The 19,964-nt window shown below is 36.9% G+C and overlaps 1 protein-coding gene across 21 annotated transcripts in view; it reads left to right on the top strand.

Moving 5' to 3' along the window:
* The window catches only part of Rad51b (RAD51 paralog B), a 701,675-nt gene that overhangs the window by 115,178 nt on the left and 566,533 nt on the right, over window positions 1–19,964 (top strand). Inside the window, exon 8 of one of the 21 annotated variants that reach the window (XM_013521917.1) lies at window positions 6,035–7,768. The exons of the other annotated variants lie outside the window; for them this stretch is intronic. Coding sequence (XP_013377371.1) covers window positions 6,035–6,052 — 18 coding nt within the window. The 3' untranslated portion in view covers window positions 6,053–7,768. Of the gene's footprint in view, window positions 1–6,034; window positions 7,769–19,964 lie in introns of those variants that run through there. 21 annotated transcript variants of the gene reach the window in all.

The following is a 19,964-nucleotide window of genomic DNA, read 5'->3' as shown; positions in this document are numbered from 1 at the left end:
AAAAAGAAGATTAAAAAAAAAGCAGATACATTGCTGAATCATACCAGCAGCCTGTGGCTGGTAGGGCATGTGAAATTGTCAAGTGACATCATTGTCTCTTGCCCATTGTTGTACCTGGGCTGTTGTAAAATGAGTTCCCCTGTCAGATGCTATTCGTAGCAGCATCCCATAAGCAGCAGTTAATCACTGTAAAGCCTTAACGGTGTGAGCTTGGTCAGCAGAGGGCACAGGGTAGGTGAAACCTATACTTGTGGCATTGTCTACAGCAGTCAAAGCATATCTATGTTCCTGCGAGAGAGGCAGGGGCCCAGTATAGCCCACTTGCCATTGCTGCAGTGGGTAGGGAGAGATGCAACGGGCTCCTAAAAACTAAACTGGCCTATTTGGCTCCAGAGTTCGCTGGGTAGGTGCAAGTCTTACCCTAGGTGGTTCACTTGCCCAATGGCCAGCCCTGACATACAGATGACAGCTCACTGGATCACCTCCTGGAAGCACAGACTGTATTTGACCCATGGAGCAGAGTCCTATGGTGATGAAAGGGGCCTTAATCCTTCCTGCATTGGAGCCTATGCAGCTAGGATGCTGCTATCAGTGGACTTGGGATTGGCCTACTGAACCCCTGGTGGGCAATTGGGTATTTCTCTTAGAGTTCTGGGGGAAAGGTCTTAGATATGCTATAGAAATACAGCTCTGGAGTTCAACTTGGCCACTGAAGGCCTTGGTGTACTCTCTCCCCGATGCTGGAGCCACCATTCTATTCTTTGTTTTTTGGTTTTTTTTTTTTTTGCCTTTTTAAGACAGGGTTGCACTGTGCAGTTCAGGCTGGCCTTGAGCTCACTGTGTAGCCCAGGCTGGTCTTGAACTCACAGCGATCCTTCTGGGCCTCAGCTTCCTGGTGCTGGGATTACAGGTGTGCGCCAGCACTCTGAAAGGGGGTGACATTGTGGCTGCTTGGCCTGTCTGTCTAGGAGTGGTGGGCCTCGCCCCAACTCCTCGCCCCGGTAGCAATGGGAACCCAGGTTTGGTATTCTAAGCTAGCGGGTAAGATGATTCCAGCCAAATCCTATCACAGGATGAGCACGTGGCCTGCATCCTTCCAGATGGACAGGATCTCCCTATAATGGGTTCCCTTTCTGCCCTGTCTTTTCAATCAGAATGAGCGATGCTAGCAGCATCATCTTATGGGTACACACGTTTGCTCATGTGCATCAACAATCACATTACGTTGTTGAGTGTGTGCTGAATTCCCCACTGAGGCAGTTGAGGGCGTCCCGGGGAAGATTGTGCCGGCATTCCTGCTCAGGCAGACTGGTGACAGCAACACCTGGCTCTGCCTGGGATGAATGACGCCGATCCACTGAGATGCTGATCCAGAAGAGTACCTCCATCCCACAGGGACTGGGACTTGTTATGTGCAATGGTGGGTGTGGGTGATGGGAACACCTGTAATATTGTTGGATGTAGCCCTACTTTGTATTCACCAAATGAATGTGTCAGCGGGAAATCAAACAGCAAGGTGATCCCCCGCTAACCTGTGTAACCAGACATTGCTGGTAAATGACACAAACAAGTGGTGGGACAGCCGTAAGCTTACAGGTGCAGTGCCCACTCATTGGCCCACTGAAGATGCCTTATGGGTTTTTGGCACCATGGGCTGGCTGTACCTGCCTGCACACGGGACAGGGCTCTGCAGCTGGGGATTTCCATATGTTAAGGGCACTATCAGATCCACTCTACAGACACCCCACAATTGGGACACTGTGTATCACAGGTGGCACTGTTCTAAACAGGTGGCCTGGTGGTTTTATCTGATGGCCTTGGTGCTGCCAGGGGCAGGGACCATAAACCTACCCCTCTAGCTTGAAGCCCTTGCTCAGCATATGGCCCAGGCCTTGAATGTTACATGTTAGGCTTTGATGTTGCTCATGGATGAGACATCTCAAGTGAGGAAGACGGTTTTGCAAAATTGCATAGCTCTTGATTTGCTGACTGCAGCACAGGGAGGCACTTGTGCTCTCTTACATGTAGAATGTTGCATTTATGTCCCTGACCACCAGACGCAGGCACAGGAAGCTTTGCACGGCATGAATGTGGAGGTGTCTGCTATCCAGGCACTGCAGCAGGACCCCCTTACCCAGTGGTGGGAATCCTTGGGATGCATGTGGCACTGGATAGCCGTAAGCTGTGCTGTGGTGGCAATGCGGTTGGTAGTGTTCTGTTGTTTCCTGTATTGTTGTTGTGGTCTTTATGTACAGGGGTCAGCCTTATGGGCCTCTCGAAAGAGGCCTTTCATAAGACTCTCACCCAACCTTTGATCGGGTGGGATGAGGGGAACTGCTCAGTCAAAGCGAGGGGCATGTAAGGACACTCCTGGACAGCCCTGAGGACAGGGCCCCATTGTCAGTGTGAGTGCACCTCGGGGCATGATTTTTTTTTTTCCTGGTACCGGGAATCGAACTCACGACCTTGCGCATGCTAGGCAGGCGCTATGCTGCTGAGCTAAATCCCCAGTCCCTGGGGCATGATTATATATAACTGTGACTTAGCAATGGACAACTGTACATGTGCCAGTGCGGTGAACATGTGAGAACATAAATAGGTGATAACAACCTGTATAAAAATATACAATAAAGATGCAGGTGGCTCTTCTGCTCTACTCTGCTCCATGTTGTCTGCTGTTGTTGCTGGAGGAAAAAAAAAGATAGAGGACTAACTGTCCCAAATTTGAAGACCTATAAAGCTACCGCAATCAGCAAAAATGGGTAATATTGCTGTAAAATAAATAGATCAGTGAAATAAGTGGCAGACCCATTAAACAGATCCATCCATACATGACAACTTAGATTTGATGAAAATATAAAGTCAGCTTATTGGAGAAAAGCTAATCTTTTTAATTTTAATAGATTGCATCAAAACAATTGGAAATCCATGTGAAGAAATAATTCATATTATATTTTCTACCATATAAAATTAACTCAAAATAAGTCATGGACTAAAATTAGAAAACTTCTCAAAGAATTGATAGGAAGAGAGTATTTATTACTTTGAGATAGGCAACTATTATATATGCTTTCAAAAGCACAGTCCATAAAAAAGTTGATACATTGAACTTCATCCAAATAGAAAAGTTTAGCTCTTCAAAAGAGAATGAAAGGCCGGGAATATACCTCAGTGGCACAAGCACTTGCGCCTGGGAAGTGCAAGGTCCAGAGTTTGATTCCCTGTACCAAAAAAAAATAAAAAATAAAAATAAAAAAACACGAGAGAATGAAAAGATAATATTTGAAGATTCTACGTACCACAGATAATATTTGCAAAGCATACAAAATGTGACTAGACAAAGGATTTAGAGCCAGAATATGTAAAGAAGTTTTAAAATTCAAGAAGAAAACAAACCAAGCTGGGTGTGGTGGCACATGCCTGTAATCCCAGCACTTGGGAGGCTGAGGCAGGAGGATTGCTGCAAGTTCGAGACCAGCCTGGGTTACAAAGTGAGCTCAAGACCAACCTGAATTGCATAGTGAGACCCTGTCTCAAAAAGACAAAAAAAAAAAAAAAAAAAAGAAAGAAAGGAAAAGAAACCAGCAACAACAAAAGAATACAAAAGATTTGAGCAGACATACCACTAAAGACATGTGGATAACCAACACATAAAAAGAAGCTCATCATTAATAATTAGGGAAATGTAAATGAAAACCACAGTAAGATATCATGCCTATTAGTAAAGCTAAAATTAAAAAGACCAGGTGAGTATTAAAAATGTAGGTGAGTATGTGGAGGAACTAAGACCCTCCTGTGTTGCTAGTGGGGATGTAAATCAGTACGTTAGCTCTGAAAAACAGTTTAGCAACCTCTTTTCCTGTTTTTTCCTTTCTTTTCCTTTTCTTCTCTCCCCCACCCAAAACTGGCATGATTTTATTATTATGAACATTGTTGATTTCCAGACACCTTTTTGTTTGAACCCTTCAGAGGGCTTTTCCAAATCTATTACCAAGCTATATATTAACCCTTTGTGTCACTAGTCCTCAATATGAATTGTCAAAATTTCTATGCTTTTTCTGCATTTTTGTCTTTTGCTTATTTTTGTTCCCTTAGTCTTCCTTCACTTCTACCTACCCATTTAAGTCTTCCAGTGCTTCAAATGCCCCAGAAGTCGCACCCACATCACGCTTCTCCTGACCTTCTGTCCCCACATATGTATGCTGCTTTTGTGCTTAGAAATGTCTGTATCAGTGATCATGAAGGTTAGGGGAAAGAATGCTCAAAATGAGCCACTGTGGTGGAGAAGAAAGTGTTAAAACTTTACAAGTATTTTCATCTCATCCTACGTAAGTTTTTATAATGTACACAATAAAATGTACCCAAATAGAAGATGTAAGACAATTGAAATCAGACACTGAGGGGCTACATAACCAATATGTTTTAATGATGAGGTACACACCAAAAAGTTAGGAGACCACTGATCTATGTTGTAATGATGAGGTACACACCAAAAAGTTTTAATGATGAGGTACACACCAAAAAGTTAGGAGACCACTGATCTATGTTGTAACCATTTATCTTACATTATAGGGTCTCTTTCTTCATTGGTAAAGTCAGGTCTAAGGTTGGACCAAGTAACTTCTAAGGTCTTTGATTTGGAGATGACATCTTTCTGTATTGCCCAGGCTTTTCTCCAACTCCTGGACTGAAGTGATCCTGCGGCCTCAGCCTCCCAAACAGCTGGGACTAGATTCATGCCACTGTGCTCAGCCTCTGAGTTATTTTCTAATTTGAATGTTCATTAAACTAAAAGAAAAAAATCTATTTTGAAAAATTGGAAGTTGCAAGTATAGTGCAGTCAGCTCCTGTTAGCTGTTCATACTTTTATCCTCAGTTAACATCTTACTGTATTTCCCTTTTGTCTCTTAAATATACATATACATATTATTGTTATGAACTACTTGCCAGTAAATTGCAGCCTTGTGACCCTTGACCCTAAATACTCTAGTATGTGTTTCTTAAGAACCAAGACATTGTCTTACGTATCCATAGTGTCTTCCATACTTCTCTCACTGCTGAGACAAAATACTCAACATCCAAAGTTAAAGGAGGAAAGGTTTATTTGGCTCACAGTTTGTAGAGGTTTCAGTTCATAATTGGCTGGCTCCAAGGCAAGGGTGGCTTGGCAGAGGGCCGTCGCAGAGAACAGTTCATGGCACCCGCAAGATAGCAAAAGTAATAGCAAAAGTAACAAGGGAGAAACCTTAATGGCATCTTTCTGCCCTTTTATACTCTAACTAGGCCACGGGGATTAGGGTAGTGCCAAACTAATCAGTGGACTGATTTAGTAATCACATATCCTTAATCCCATCATTGCACCATGAATCAATCAAACACTTTAGATCCAGCCACCTCAGAAAAAGTCCCGTCTATGACTGCATGTGGCTTTGAGGGGACCTCTAGACATAAACCATAGCTCAAAGTGTATTGATCAAATTTAATATTATATTATTTAAAATAGAGTCCATCTTCAAATTTTGCCTATTATCTAATATGACCTTTGTACCAATTGGGATTGGGAAGTAGAAATTTCATTGTTATTGCTCTTTAGTTTTTTTAATAGAACACTTTCTTAGCTTTTCTTTGTCTTTCTTGATACTAACATTAAGATTACAGGCCAGTGATTGTGAACTTTTTAGAGCTTTCAATGACACAAACAGTCCACTGTGGCATACATGCCATAGGTTCTACAGCACTGTTGTAGGCTCTCAATTTTGTATGATGCCTGATCAGGGTTTTCATAACTTTCCACGGTACCTCTGTTTGTCCTTCATTAATTCTTTATATGTATACATGTGTACACAGGTAAGGACTTAGATTCTGTGGTACACTTACGTTGATCTTTTCTCTGAACTAGATTATGAATTCTTTGTAGGTAGAGGTGATTCATCCTGTTAATCTTTATTTTCTATATTTACAAGCACTCGTAATACTTAACCTATAATAAAAATTAAATATATTTATTAATCAAAGTTTCTCAAATGTTCTGCAGATGAAGGGGATGATTTAAAATACATAGAGGACACTTCAGATGAATCAACTCTCAGTAATTACAGAATGCCAAGATAAGAATAGAGGTATTATGTTTTATTTTATTAAGTATTGAAGGTAATGGGGTAATCCAAAGTATAATATCATCTGGAACATGGACAAAACACCATGAATTCTGTACTAATTGCCATGTGTTACTTTTCATCATTCCTTTGAGAAAACCTTTTGCAATAGAGTTTGACTTCATTTTCTAATCCAGGTTTCAAAATAACATTTCCATCTGACCTGGTATTTTAGTGGGCCGGGAAATTAGCATGAGAGAGCTTTGATTTTTTAAAATGTGTTTCTCAAGACTGGAAATATCTTAGGTTGCCAAAAAATCTTTTATGATCCAGTAAGCATAGTTGTAAGACAATACGTCATCCAGAATTTTAAAGATGAATGTAAGCAGGAAGTTTTGCATATTGAAGTCCGCATCGAAAAAGATACATTGTAGCCTTTTACAGACTCTGATTTCCCCAAAGCCCGGGTCACTTATCTGTAAAGGTCCATAGTAAGCATAAATTTATTATTCAGGATTATTTAAGATTTTAAGTCCATACGCTTTCAGGAACTCTTCAGTTGTTTTCTCATGTTTCATTGAAGGACATTTAATATACAGGTTTTCTTAGTGTGGCCTTTCATAAGTACCATCTGGGCAGTTGTCTCGGTTGATTATTTGTCTCTGAAGGCCTGTTCTAACTGCATTTATCTGTACTTACTGAATAGCTCCTCATTACTCAGCACACGCTTTAGTGAAGAGATTCTGAGGAGTAACGGCTGACGTTCTCCATACCGTGGTCTGTCTGCGTGTATGTGCCTGTGGATAACTCGGCAACCTCTTCCCCAGCAAAGTAACAGCCAGTGTGGTTCAGCCAAAGTCTAGAGGAATGAAGTAACTGAAGAGGGAGGTTTTTTCCCCTGGATAATGCTGAGTGACACTCTCCTTGGGTTTTTTACTGAATTGCTCAGGTAGTAGGTTGTATTTCATTGGCGTGGTAGGTAGTAAACACAAAGAAAACAACCACCAACAAATGGGAAATACCAGGTAATTTGGATGATCTACTTTCTTGCCACAGTATACAGCTAAGCACTTTTCCTGTGTAATTCAAAAATGTATGCTTAGATCAGAATCTGATTTAGAGGGTATGAAAACATGTTGTCTATTTTTTCCAGTATCAGGTTTAATAAAAACTGGCAATACACTAATTTTTTCACAGAGATGGGTTAGAATATTTTATATGCTTGTCAATTTTTTAAATATAGAGTTCTCTGAGGCTTATTTCTACTTAGAAGGAGGTACTGTGATTCACCAAATTGTGTGAATTAAAGGCATGATCAAGGAACAGGGCATTAAAAGTCATGGCCCTGCAGTATTGGAAGTGCTTTGATCTTTTGTTTTGACACGTTAAGTTTATCTTTAATTATATGTGATGACATTTGATTACTATACACTTAGACTATTATAATGTGGTTTGTAAAATGTAGTTTATAGTATGTAATAACTTCAGCACCCATATTTCTATACTTAGGAGTTTGCAGAGTGATGTTTTAGTTTTGTTTAAGTGTGAACTATTAGACCTCTGAATTAGCAGATATTTAAAATGTAAAATATTTAGTACCCAGGCAAAGTATGATTTCTGTGCAGTAAGGGCTATGAATGTTTCCTGTGTCACCTGGTGTTTTATGTTGTGAAAGTAACAGAATTAATGTGTGGTTGGTTTCCTGATCGATCCACTAACAGGATGCTTTACTTTGGGGAAATGACTTTAAATTCCCTGAACCTTTGAAAATGGAAGCCTTAGACTAGATGATATCTAAGTTTTCATTTATGAAATTATGTAATTCTCCTGTGACATTCTCATATTGACATGAGGCCCATCACATATAATAAAATTCTGCACATTTTTCTAAAAGAAAGATGTTTTAATAATACTGCTTTTGTTAATGACTTTTTTTAACCTTGCATTTTGATATGGATATCAGATACTGACAAAAGTAAAAGCACAACTTCTAGGGAGGCCAACCCCATGATAGGCCACAGTGGTAGAACTTGGATTTGGAATTTCCTGTAGCTGTACAATACCTTATCTTTGAGGATATGACTTTTTTTTTTTTTTTTAAATATTATCTGCTTTGCTTGCATTTATGTGCCCAGCCCTGGGTTTATCCCAATTTAGGCAGTTATATGGTTTCACCTATGATGGGTCTTTAAAAGCTTCAGCCTGATCTTAATTCTGTAGGGGAAATTATAAAAAAAAATTATTTTCAAACAATAGTAGCCACATACAGTACTTTGACTTTTAACTCCATTTAATCAATTTTTTCAGTGTTTCTAATGGGATAGTTAAGCAAAAAACAAAAGTAGAAACAAGCAGACTAATAAAGTTCTACAAGTTCAGTGGTTATTTACAGAGTATTGTTAGGGGCATAATATTCCATGTGCTTTTTTCTGAAATTGGACTATTTTTGCTACTATATAACCAGTTTGTTATTTGCTAGAGGGATGTCTTCTATTACAAAGAAGTCTGCCACACACTGTAATTAGATATGTCTGTTTATTGCTTAAGAACTAAACAGTGGTGCTTTCATTTGAGTTTGTTTACTGTTTATATGTTTTGTCAATAATAAATACTTTGGGATTTTTTGAATTAATAGTATAGAAATCTTTATACTTGTGGAAAGTAGATGACAGAGTAAGAAGCACAACGAGAAAGTTATGATCCTACAATTGCATGCCAAGCTAGTCTTTTTTGTTCACAGACTATTGCTGTGTTAAGATTTTAGCATTTACTTCTTGTTAGAGAGAGTAGAATGGTAAAGCCTTTCTAGAAACTCTTTCAGGGTAGTTATTTGTATACCATGTACTAATAGAGAATCTAGATAAGTTAAAACATTTGATAACTATTGTTCCTCATGTTTGGTATTAAACAAAACTGGGGAAAGCAGGAACAAGGAATAGGAACTTGGTTGCTTAAGTCTGGAAAACCTATTTTTGGTATCTTTCCCCCCACCTCTTCCTCTGCATTGGGGCAGGATCCCTTGAGCTCAAGCTTTGGGGAGAAAAGTGGTGGAAGAAAATAGAGAGCAGATCATAGGATCTGACTACGTGCAGGTTCTCTAACTTGTTCCCCATGTCTGGTGAATCTGAAACAAATCCTCAGTAAAAGCCCACATTAGGTGATTTAATAGATGGTTGGTAGGTACTCAGAAAGGAAAAATCATGATCCCTTAGAGCCAGCCTGAGTTTATGAAAAAATGTTATGGTAGGGTATGCTAACTTTATTCTTCTTTGGAAGACTGTTAGACTGTTGATTACGCAGCCGATATCACACAAATGTCTGAGTTTTATGAGTCTTTTTGACATGGTCTATTACATGATATCACTGTGGGTAAGATGGGTGAGAATGATATGATAATATAGTTATGTTGATATGTAAGTGATTGGATAACCATCTGGAGGGGTGTTAATGGATCTATGTTAACCTAAAAGGACAGCCTTTAGATACCACAAGAATCTGTCTTCAGCTTCCTGTTATATCATATGTAAACAAAAAATTAAAAGAAAATAGAGCTGGCATACTGATCACATTTGTACTTAATGCACCATAGGGAAGAATGGCGAGATTATTAGGTGATAAAGGCAGGAGTCAGAAAATGTCAAACATCCTGGGATGATAGGATCAACAAATATGATAAAATTTACTGAGAACAAGTTTATAATGTAATATATAATGCTAAGATTTTCAGAATTAGGGAGAAATGGCTTAGATGTAGGGGTAGGAACAAAGACAACATCTTTAACTGCAAACAAATATGAACGGCCTTGTCTTGTTTCTTTCTTTTTGATCTTAGGCTACATTAATAGACTATCTAGAACAGAGTTAAGGATAATCTTGCTTTGTTTTGAGTCAGATTGTTCTGTTTGGATTGCCTACATTAAGAGTGACAAGTGGCTAAAATGAGAGGATTTTTTCACATAACCAAACTAAAGAAAGAAGGGAGGTTTATCATATAAGGAGTCATGATAGCCATCTTCTAGTGTGCGGTGGGCAAGCCCTATGGTAGATGAGACTAATGTCTCTAAAAGGCAAAATGACAATCATTTGATGTTATATAGAATTTTTTTCCATATAAAAATAAATTATAGTCCTTAGAACTTAAAAAAGAAGGAAGGATTACATTGGCAATTAAATAGTGAATCTTCCAGGATGTCTGAGCATATGATAATAGATGAAATTATTTGTCCGATAGGGAGTAAAACAAGTTGATTTCTAAGATTCATGCCAGTTCTTTTCGGTGGTAAGTTTTCTACTTGTTTAAAACTAGTCTTAGTCCATGGTATTTGGCTAAGAAGTATAGAATGCCTTTGACTATAAATTGATAAACAGAAACCATGTATGTATATTACTATCAGAACATGGCTGTTTACCTTTTCAAGGAGCTTTATTATCTGTGTACTCCCAAAATATCTTTCTGAAGTTAAAAATACTTAACATAGTGGTTTAGAATGGAAAATAATGTTCTTTCAAAGAAACATTATTTATATTTGACATTGTGATTAGTGCCAAAGCCACATGGTGATAATGCAGTTGTGAGAAGATAGTACTATGAAATGAGTATACACTCATCTGTTCTTTTACTCACTCACCAATTTACACATTTTTTTGGCTACCTGGTAAGAGCTGATTATTCTGTGAAGTGGTAGGGAAGTTGATATGTACCATAATTTCTTTGATCATTTATTTAAAAATCTATTGCTAGGCCTTCTTACAATCTGCTAAGAAACATTTTAAATTAAAATAAATAAATAAGTAGCGTCATTCTTTGCTTTTTATTTTTTCAGTTAGCAATAATCTTGCTTCAAGTAAACTCCATTGTCTATGATACTGCCACTGCATAAAGTTTGGTTTTTATTTTTATTTTGGAGACAGGGTCTCACTGTGTAATTCAGGTGGACCTTGAATTCATTATGTAGACCAGGCTGGCCTTGAATTCACAGCGATCTTCCTGCGTCAGCCTCCCAAATGCTGTGATTATGGGTGTGCTGCTCCCATAAGGCTGGTTTTTATTTTTTAGGATGCAAACTATAAAGTATAAAGAAATCCTGGAATATTCTGATTTTAACTCTGTATGTCACTTATTATATGTACTTAAAAAATACCTGCGTGTACCTCTCTTTGATTAACCGTACTTTAAAATGGAATTCTGAGGTATAACTTGGTTTTTCAGAGTTATTTTCACTTTGTATAAGTGTTTTCTATATTTTTTTCCTTTTTTATACTTAGATTATTGTTAATTTCCATGTCTTTTGAAAAGAAAATCAAAATATTGTGCAAGGGGTTTAAAAGTACATATTAGTCACTAGTGTTTTTTTTCAGGAAAAAAAACTTCTCGCTTTCTTGGCTAAATGTGTTTTTAGTCAGTATTAAATTTAATGTGCATCATTGTTGGTGGACAAGAATCATCTTGAAAAAAAGAAAGCTTTTGGAGTATTAAGTGAAAAGAGATTGCCTGCAGGATAAGTTAATAGTTGAACATATTCACTGGTTACATGGCCACATTTTATCTTTAATTTATTCTAATAAAAGGTAGTTACTGTCTACCTTTCATCTTAAAAGTATACCCTATTAACAGTAGTTTATAAATCATTATCAAGCCACCTAGGGTATGTTAGTAGTATCTAGTTTTAGAATTAGAAATATATAATGAGATGTAAGTGTGCCTCTGTACAGTAATAGCCAAACATGGTATGAGGCAGGGAAGGGTTCATCTTCAAGTCTTCCCTAACACATTTAAGACTGGTGATATTACCGTTCAGTCTTTCTCTGGTTTTCCAGGCCTCTTTGGCAAGATGTTAGTCCCTGCCCATTAGTCTTCCCATTCCTAACTTACAGTCTTCAACATTTCTCTGTCATTCAAGGTTGCAGAGACATAGAAGAGATATTTGTACGTCTGTGTTCATAGCAACACTATTAACAGTAAGTGGAAGGTGGAACCAACCCAATGTCTATCAAAGATGAATGGATAAACAAAATATGGCATATAAATACAGTACAATGGGCTCCTAATCAGCCTTAAAAAGGCAGGAAATTTTTTCAACTTTTTTTTTAATTTTAAAGAGAATAAAAAAAAAAGCTGGGTGTGGTGGCGCATGCCTATAATCACAGTACTCCAGAGGCTGAGGCAGGAGGATCATTGCGAGTTCAAGGCCAGCCTCAGCTACAAAGTGAGCTCAAGGCCAGCCTGAACTGTGTTGCGAGACCCTGTCTCCAAAAAAGACCCATTAAAAGCTATACAGAACTTCAAAACAGGATGATAGGAAAACAACAATGGTTGTTACATTGCATATTGTTATCTTCAAAGTAGTTATTCAGATTACCAGATATAAGCATGTAAAATTGGTCAAAAAAATGAAGCATGAACTATTCCTTTCAATAAACCAATGGAAATTAATAGTACAGTTATCTTAGCGATCTTGTTTGTGTGTATAACTTTTTCCCTTCCTTCTTTCTTTTCTCCTTTCTCTAGCAGTTTCTTTCCTTTTCACAATATCTATTGTACCTTTCAGATTTTATTTACTCTTTCGGTTTCTTACACTGGGGAGACAGTATGATGTTTACACATGTGGGTCTGATATATTTCACTTATGAGTATAGTTTCTAATTGCATCCATTTACCTATAAAAGCCTCGAGTTTATCCTTCTTTATAGCTGAGTAATACTCCATTGTATAAAAATACCACATCTTTTTTATCCATTCCTCAGTTGATGGGCATTTCGATTGTTTCTGAGATTTAGCTATGACAAATTGTGCTGCTGTAAACATGGGTGCACATATATTGCTGTGATATGATGTTTTCAATTCTTCTGGGAAAAATACCCAGAAGGGGAATAGCTGGGTCAAATCGGACCTCCAATCCTAGTTTTTGAGGAATCTCCACACTGATTTCCACAGTGATTGTACCAGTCTACACCCCCACCAACTGTAGAAAAGGGTTCCTTTTAATTCTGACATATACTACATGTGCGAACCTTGAGGACATTATGCTAAGTGATATAAACCAGTCACAACAACAAATAATATATGACTCCACTTACATGAGTTTTCTAGAATAATGAAGCTCATAGAAACAGAAGGTGGTATTTTCTAGGGTTATAGGGAAAAGGAGAATTTTTATCTTCTTTTACTCTTGTTTTCTTTGTTTTTTTTACAGATTAATAGGTTTCATTTTGGCATATTCATACATGCACATGACTAGGATATTGTTAATGGGTATGGCATTTCAGCTGTGCAAGATGACGAAGTTCTGCAGATTGGTTGCACAGTGTAAAGGTACTTAGCATGACTGAAATATGTACTTAAAATGATTAAGATTAAGATGGTAAATTTTGTGTTAGGTATATTTTATTATAATTTAAAAAAATAACTTCAAACATTTCAAAAATTAAATAAGAACAATCCCTTTTACATTAAACAACAACAAACCAGCCCTCTACATCAACAGACTTCTTAACAGATTAGATTTTGATCTTTAGGATTTGAGTTTTAAGAAAAAGTCTAGAAAGGATATAATTAACTCATTTATTCCACATGTACAAAACTAGAATATTTTCCTCTCGTATTTGTCTTTGCTTCCCCCATCCCAGGTTAGAAATTTGAATGTCAATTCTTATACCTGTTTTCCTTTGCCCTCTAAACACTGTTGGTGACCAAGTCCTGCTGATTATATATTCTTTACCTTTCTTTTCTCTGGCTTCTCTGTATTACCAGTACACTATCATTTGGGGAGTTCTTACTGAGCAGGTACTGTGTGCCGGACCCTGTTCTAGCTGACTGAGTTGTTTCAATGAACAAAACAACGCCCCCCCCATGAAGCTTTGAGGAACAGTGACAATAAAGAACAGATCATAGTGAAACCCTGTCTCAAAAAGGCAAAAAAGAAAAAAAAAAAAAAAAAAGAACAGATCAAACAGTTAAATTAATTATACAGCAATTTAGAAGGTGTTAATGCCATGAATGAAGGAAAACATAGAGTAGGATGGGGGCTGGGGGATGCGGGGGAGAGAGCTGTGATTTAAAAAAATGGTTGTCAGTATAGGTGAAAGCTGAGCAAAACCCTGAAGGAAATGAGCCATGAGAACATGGGGTGGGGGTGCCAGAGAAAGCAGGGAGGGTGAAGGCTGTATGATGCTTGCATGCTTGAGGAGTTCAGGCAGTGCTATGGGAATCACTGTCTGAAGTGGAAAGAGCAAGGGAAAGAGCCACGGGAAGGGAGGCCGTAGAGGAAACAGTGGTCAGCTCCACTGAGGGCCTGTGTAAGGCATTCGATGGATGGATGCAGCCAGCACGGAAGTGTCTGAATTGTATTTTAAAAAGATCATTTTGGCAGCTGGCTTAAGACTACACTGTATAAGCAAGGAACGAAATACAGAGACCTATCAGGAGATTACAGGAATATTTCCATTAAGGGATGAAAGTAGCTTGGACAGAGGGCTTAGTGGCAGTGAAGGTATGAGATAAGGTCAGATTCTGAATATTTTGAAAGTAGAACATGAATGAATTAATTTTTCCTTCTCTTACTCTCTCTTCTGATGCATTCTGACCTTTCAGAGTCACTCCTCTAAAGCAGGTCAGCTTTCCTTTTAGGGTCTGACTCTCTGGAGTCACCATGCAATGCTCTAGATATTGAATGAGGTCTCTGTACTTTAGTTGGTCAAAATGTCCTACAGCCTTGTGAGTTCTAGAAAATGTATTCAGCTTACCACTTATGGTACTTTGCTTGGCCTTGTACAGTTTACTCTATGAATGTGCAGCTTAGGTTTCACCCTTAGTCTCAAGATAACCCCTGTGCAGATTCTTTGAGCTCTTCTCTGCATAGCTCCTTTTTAGTATTCTGTCCTGAAGATTCCATCTCTTATTACCCTTCAAACTCTGTTACCTCCAACCCAAGCCATCTGTATTCTGGCTGGGTTACCACTTTGTATGTTGAATCCCAGAAGTACTTCCAGGTAGACATTAGGGGCAATTTGGGTACTTACCTTGTATATTTTCTTTCTTTTAGGGATCACAGTTCTATACTACCTTTTGCCTAATGTGTAACAAAAATTCCTTTGTAGACTCTGTCCAGTTTCCTCATTGTTTATAGTGGGAGGACAGGTCTGGTCCCAGTTACTTTGTTAGGCTGAATGTCCAGGTCCTTATTTTATCGTCCTGAGGTTACATACAGTAGAAGCTAATTATATGAGGGAAATTAACATTGTACTAATTCACATTATTTGTGGTACTAAAAGAGTGCTTAAAGATAAGTATTGGACCCTGTTAGGACCTGGGATATAAACTCACATAAGTCTGTGATAAGGCCTATAACAGAACCACCATGAAATTACATAAAGACTACGACCCTTGAAATCAGATAGATTTCATTTAAATCCCAACTTCGTGGTATTATTGTATTGTGTTATCTCTCACAACTTTAGTTTGCTGTTCTGTTATGGAATAACAGTACTTTGTAGAAATGCTGAGGAGATTAAAATTTTAGAAAGCACTTGATATGTGGCAGTTCGTTAAGTATTGTTTTTTTTTCCCCTTACGGTAAAAATAGGATAGAGGCACAGTTAATTTCCTTACTTCAGAATTCTTCAGGGAGGAAATGACATTTAAATTATGGCTTAAAGATTGAGTAGGATTTTGATATATGTTAGGTGGGTTCCAAGTACATTCTAGTTTTAAGAAACTAAAATGAACAAGAACTCACAGGTATAAGTGGTGGGGGAGCCTGCAACAATGAAAGTTAACGTAGTCCGTAACTTTAGGAAAAGCAGTTTAGATCTTTAAAAACATTTTGAGTAGTAGGAAAGTAACAAGTAAAGGAAAAAAAGAGCAAACAAAATCTAACCCATAGTAAAAGTATAGTTCCTTAGGCCATTCCTATTTATTGCTATGACTAATAAATTTGGGAAGGCCTTTGGAAAATTCCTGTGGGCTGATGTTTTATTAACCACTATCCAAGACCGCTTTAAATTGGTGTCCTAAGCCAATCATTTCATTAATATTAAACTGCAGCGCACATTCCCAAGTTTCCAAGAGTGTGCTGAATTGTTTTTCTCTGTTATCTATTGCCTTGGGTTACTTCCTTTTTTACTTTCTTGTCCTGTGAGAATGGATTCTCTAGATTTTCTAAGTGATTGATAATGTGAGAATTCTGCAGAAACCTTTAAACTCTGGTATGTTCATTTTTAGTATGAGTACTGTCAAAAGCTTTATAAAATATATAAGTAATTTCTGCATTTCTGTGAGTAGGAAATCCTAAACTTAAGTATTATATTTCACTGGTATTAGATTTATCCTAAGTTTCTCTTTTCTTTTCAGTTACTAGTTTTTTTTTGTACTATTAATAATCAGATCACTTCCTAGACTGAATTTGCTTCATTTTTCCTGACCTATAGATTTAATATTATTTGGTTTGTTTTCAGAAGCCCTGGAATGTTTTAGAAAAAATAATGCTTATGGAGAAGGCTGTTGTTATTCCTTAAATAAGGAGACTATTCTCCTGATGTAACATTTTTCATGTTGGTAGATGGTTGGAAGTTCTTTTCTTAAGTAATAAATCAATATAAATTATTATAGTGTTTTCTGTATCCACTTATTTGTATTTTCTCTTAATGTAGATATAGTAAAACTTATTTCTGTATCCTCTGTACCTGATAGAGTTTTTAGGTGGGTGAAATTTTCTTTTTTAAGAAGTTTTAACTGAAGCATAACATGTGCAGTGGTACCTTGGTCGACAAACTTAATTTGTTCTACAATTTTGGAAAAGATGGCCCTGTTTGTGTTTGTATGGGAAAATGGCTGTTGCTTGTGTTTGTTACCTGATGCAGTTTGCAAACAAAAACAAAAATTTTGCCATATGCTTCTGTTTGCAAATCAAATTATTTGCACACAAAAGCATTTGTGAACTGAGGCACCATTGTATATTGAAAAGTACACAAGTCATAACTATGTTCTCAAACTGAACAATTCTGTGAAACTAGAATCCACATCAGAAACTAAAAACTGAGAGCTGAGTATGGTGCTGAATAACTATAACTCCAGCTACCTGGGGGGCCAAGGCAGAAGTATGTTGAATTTGATGCTTGCCTGGGCAGCTCACAAGAGCCTGTCTCAAAAAAGAAAGAAACCCAAAATTATCAGTATCCTAGAAGCCCCCGTTATATACCCTTTCAATTCACTGCCTTCCCCAAGGGTAATCACTATGTCATTCACTAAACCATAGGGGTTTTGTTTGTCTTTGAACTACATACCAATGGAATAATACAGGATGATTTTTTGTTTTTGGGTACTGGGAATCTAACTCAGGACATTGCCAGGCAGGTGCTGTGCTACTGAGCTATATCCCTGGACCCAATAATACAGGATGAATTCTTTCATACATGACTCCTTTCACTCAGCAGTATATTCATGAGCTTCATCATGCTGTTTTGTGTAGTTCTAGTGTACGAATAATGGAATAAAAGATACACATACTGTATTTTATGTATCTGTTCTATTACTGGATTTTTGAGTAATTGACATTTTTTGGCTAATAGTAGGGCTGCTGTGGACATTTTGGTGAATATGTTTCCATGTTCTCTTGCCACTTAAATCGTTGAACTAATATGTATTCTTCCTAGCAATGTTTGAATATTGATTATGCTGCATTGATGTTGGAGCTTCATATTTAACTATTTAATTTTAGCTGTTCCAGTGGATATGTTGGTTATCAGAATATGTGGTTAAACTGATGATTAAATCCACTGAATTTCTTTTTCATACACTTATTGGCCATTTGTATTATCTCTTGGATGAAGTGCTTATTCAAGTTTATGGCCATTTGGGTTTATCTTCCCTTTTCTTATTGATCTGTAGCAGTTATTTATATATTATAAACAACAGTCCTTTGTTGGTTTAATGTACTGTTAATAGCTTTTCTCATGGGTAGATTTTTATTAGTTATTAAAATGGTTACTCAAGTTTTTAATTTCTTTTTTTTATTTTTTTCTATTTCTTTTTGAAATCATTTTAATTTTTTCCCTAGAAAACTGCTGACTTATCTAAACTTTTAAATCTACTTATATAAGCTTGCTTTAAAATCTCTTACTTTTGTCATTCTTTCAATTAGTTTGGAAAGTTGTTATATACTATTTGTTTAAATATTGTGTTGTAAGTATTTGTAAGCATTTGTATTTTTAATATATTGGTAGAATGTTTTATAACTTTGTACATTGTTTTGTTCACTTAATATTTCTTGGAAATCCTTGCATTTCAGCATATGTGGTACTTTCATTAAAAAGTTGTATAGGATTTGTTACTGTTGTATATCCCATATTGATAGACATTTGAATTATTTCTAGTATTTTGCTGTAACAAGTAAAGCTGCAATGATGATAAATTCACAAGGTAGAATTTCTTGTCTCATAAACTCCTGTGCTGATACTTTTCTGACTTTCATGATAATTCTATTTTTAATTTTGTAAACCTTTAAAAATTGAGATATACATCACCTACAATAAAATTTATCATTAGAAAGGGTATATACAGTGGTTTTTATTTTACTCACAAAGTTGTACAACCATTGCTACTAACTGCAGAACATCTTAATCATCCCCAAAAGAAATCCTAAGCCCTTTGCAGTCATTCTACATTTCTTCCTTCCTTTAGCCCCTGGTGACTACTAATCTACTTTGTCTGTATTCTGTCCTACTTTGAACATTCCATATAAATGGAATGCTACAAAATGTGTTGTTTTTTTTTTTTTTTAAATGCCTGACTTCCTTTTTCATTATAATGTTTTATAGTTGATCCGTGTTATGGTCAAAATAATGTTCTACTGTATGGATATGTCATATTTTAGTTGAGTGGCTCATTTTTGCTTTTTTGGCTATTATGAATAATGCTGCTACTGTATTTCCCTGAAAATAAGACCAAGTCTTACATTAATTTTGGTTTCCAAAGATGCAATAGTACTTATTTTCAGGGGATGTTTCATGTTTCTCATATACAGCAATCCACATTTATTCAAATGTAGTCATGTCATCCTCTTCTGTAACATCATCATAACTCTACAAACCCAAGATTCCAGCCTGAATTTCTTGTGACTCCATTTCCTGTAGAACCGTCGCCCCCAATTTCTCACATCCAGCAATAGAGCTCTCCTTAAATGAGGATTTCTTGTGCACATAACCTGTTCATAGTGTATTGGCAACACAGCTGCCAGTGATTTTTTTTTTTATTTAAAGAGAAAAAACCACTAAAAACAATGACACAAAATTTCAAACCAAGGTAGAAAGAGAGTAATAATGGTTAGTGCATTGCTTATTGTTACCCTCAAAGTAGTTGCTCAGATTACAAGATGTAGGCGTGAAAAACTGAACAAATGGTATAAGCACAAACCTCTCTTTTCAGTGAACTAATAGAAATTAGTATAGAGCTATTTTTCCTTTTTCCTTCCTTCTTTTTTCCTCCCTTCCCCCATCCCAGTTTCGTTTTCCCTTTGAATAGTGTCTTCACATTTCCCAATATCTGTTGTACATTTTGGTTCTTATTTACTCTTTCAACTTCTTATACTAGGGAGACAATATGATGTTTACACATGTGAGACTGATTTATTTCACTTAGAAGTATGTTCTCAAGTTACATCGTTTTACTCATAAGTCTCAAGTTTATCCTTCTTTATAGTGGAGTAATACTCCATTGTATAAAAATATCATATCTTTTTTTATCCATTCCTCGGTTGACGAGCAGTTGGGTTGTTTCCAAGATTTAGCTGCTACAAATTGTTTTGCTGTAAACATGGGTGCATAAGTATTGCTATGGTATGATGTTTTTAATTCTCCTGGGAAAATAGAAGGAGA

The sequence above is a fragment of the Chinchilla lanigera genome, unplaced genomic scaffold (genome assembly GCF_000276665.1).
Source record: "Chinchilla lanigera isolate Chin_1 unplaced genomic scaffold, ChiLan1.0 scaffold00065, whole genome shotgun sequence".
Classification (NCBI taxonomy): Eukaryota; Metazoa; Chordata; class Mammalia; order Rodentia; family Chinchillidae; genus Chinchilla; species Chinchilla lanigera.
The sequence above is the reverse complement of the archived record's forward strand: the minus strand, read 5'-3'. Positions and strand labels throughout refer to the sequence as shown.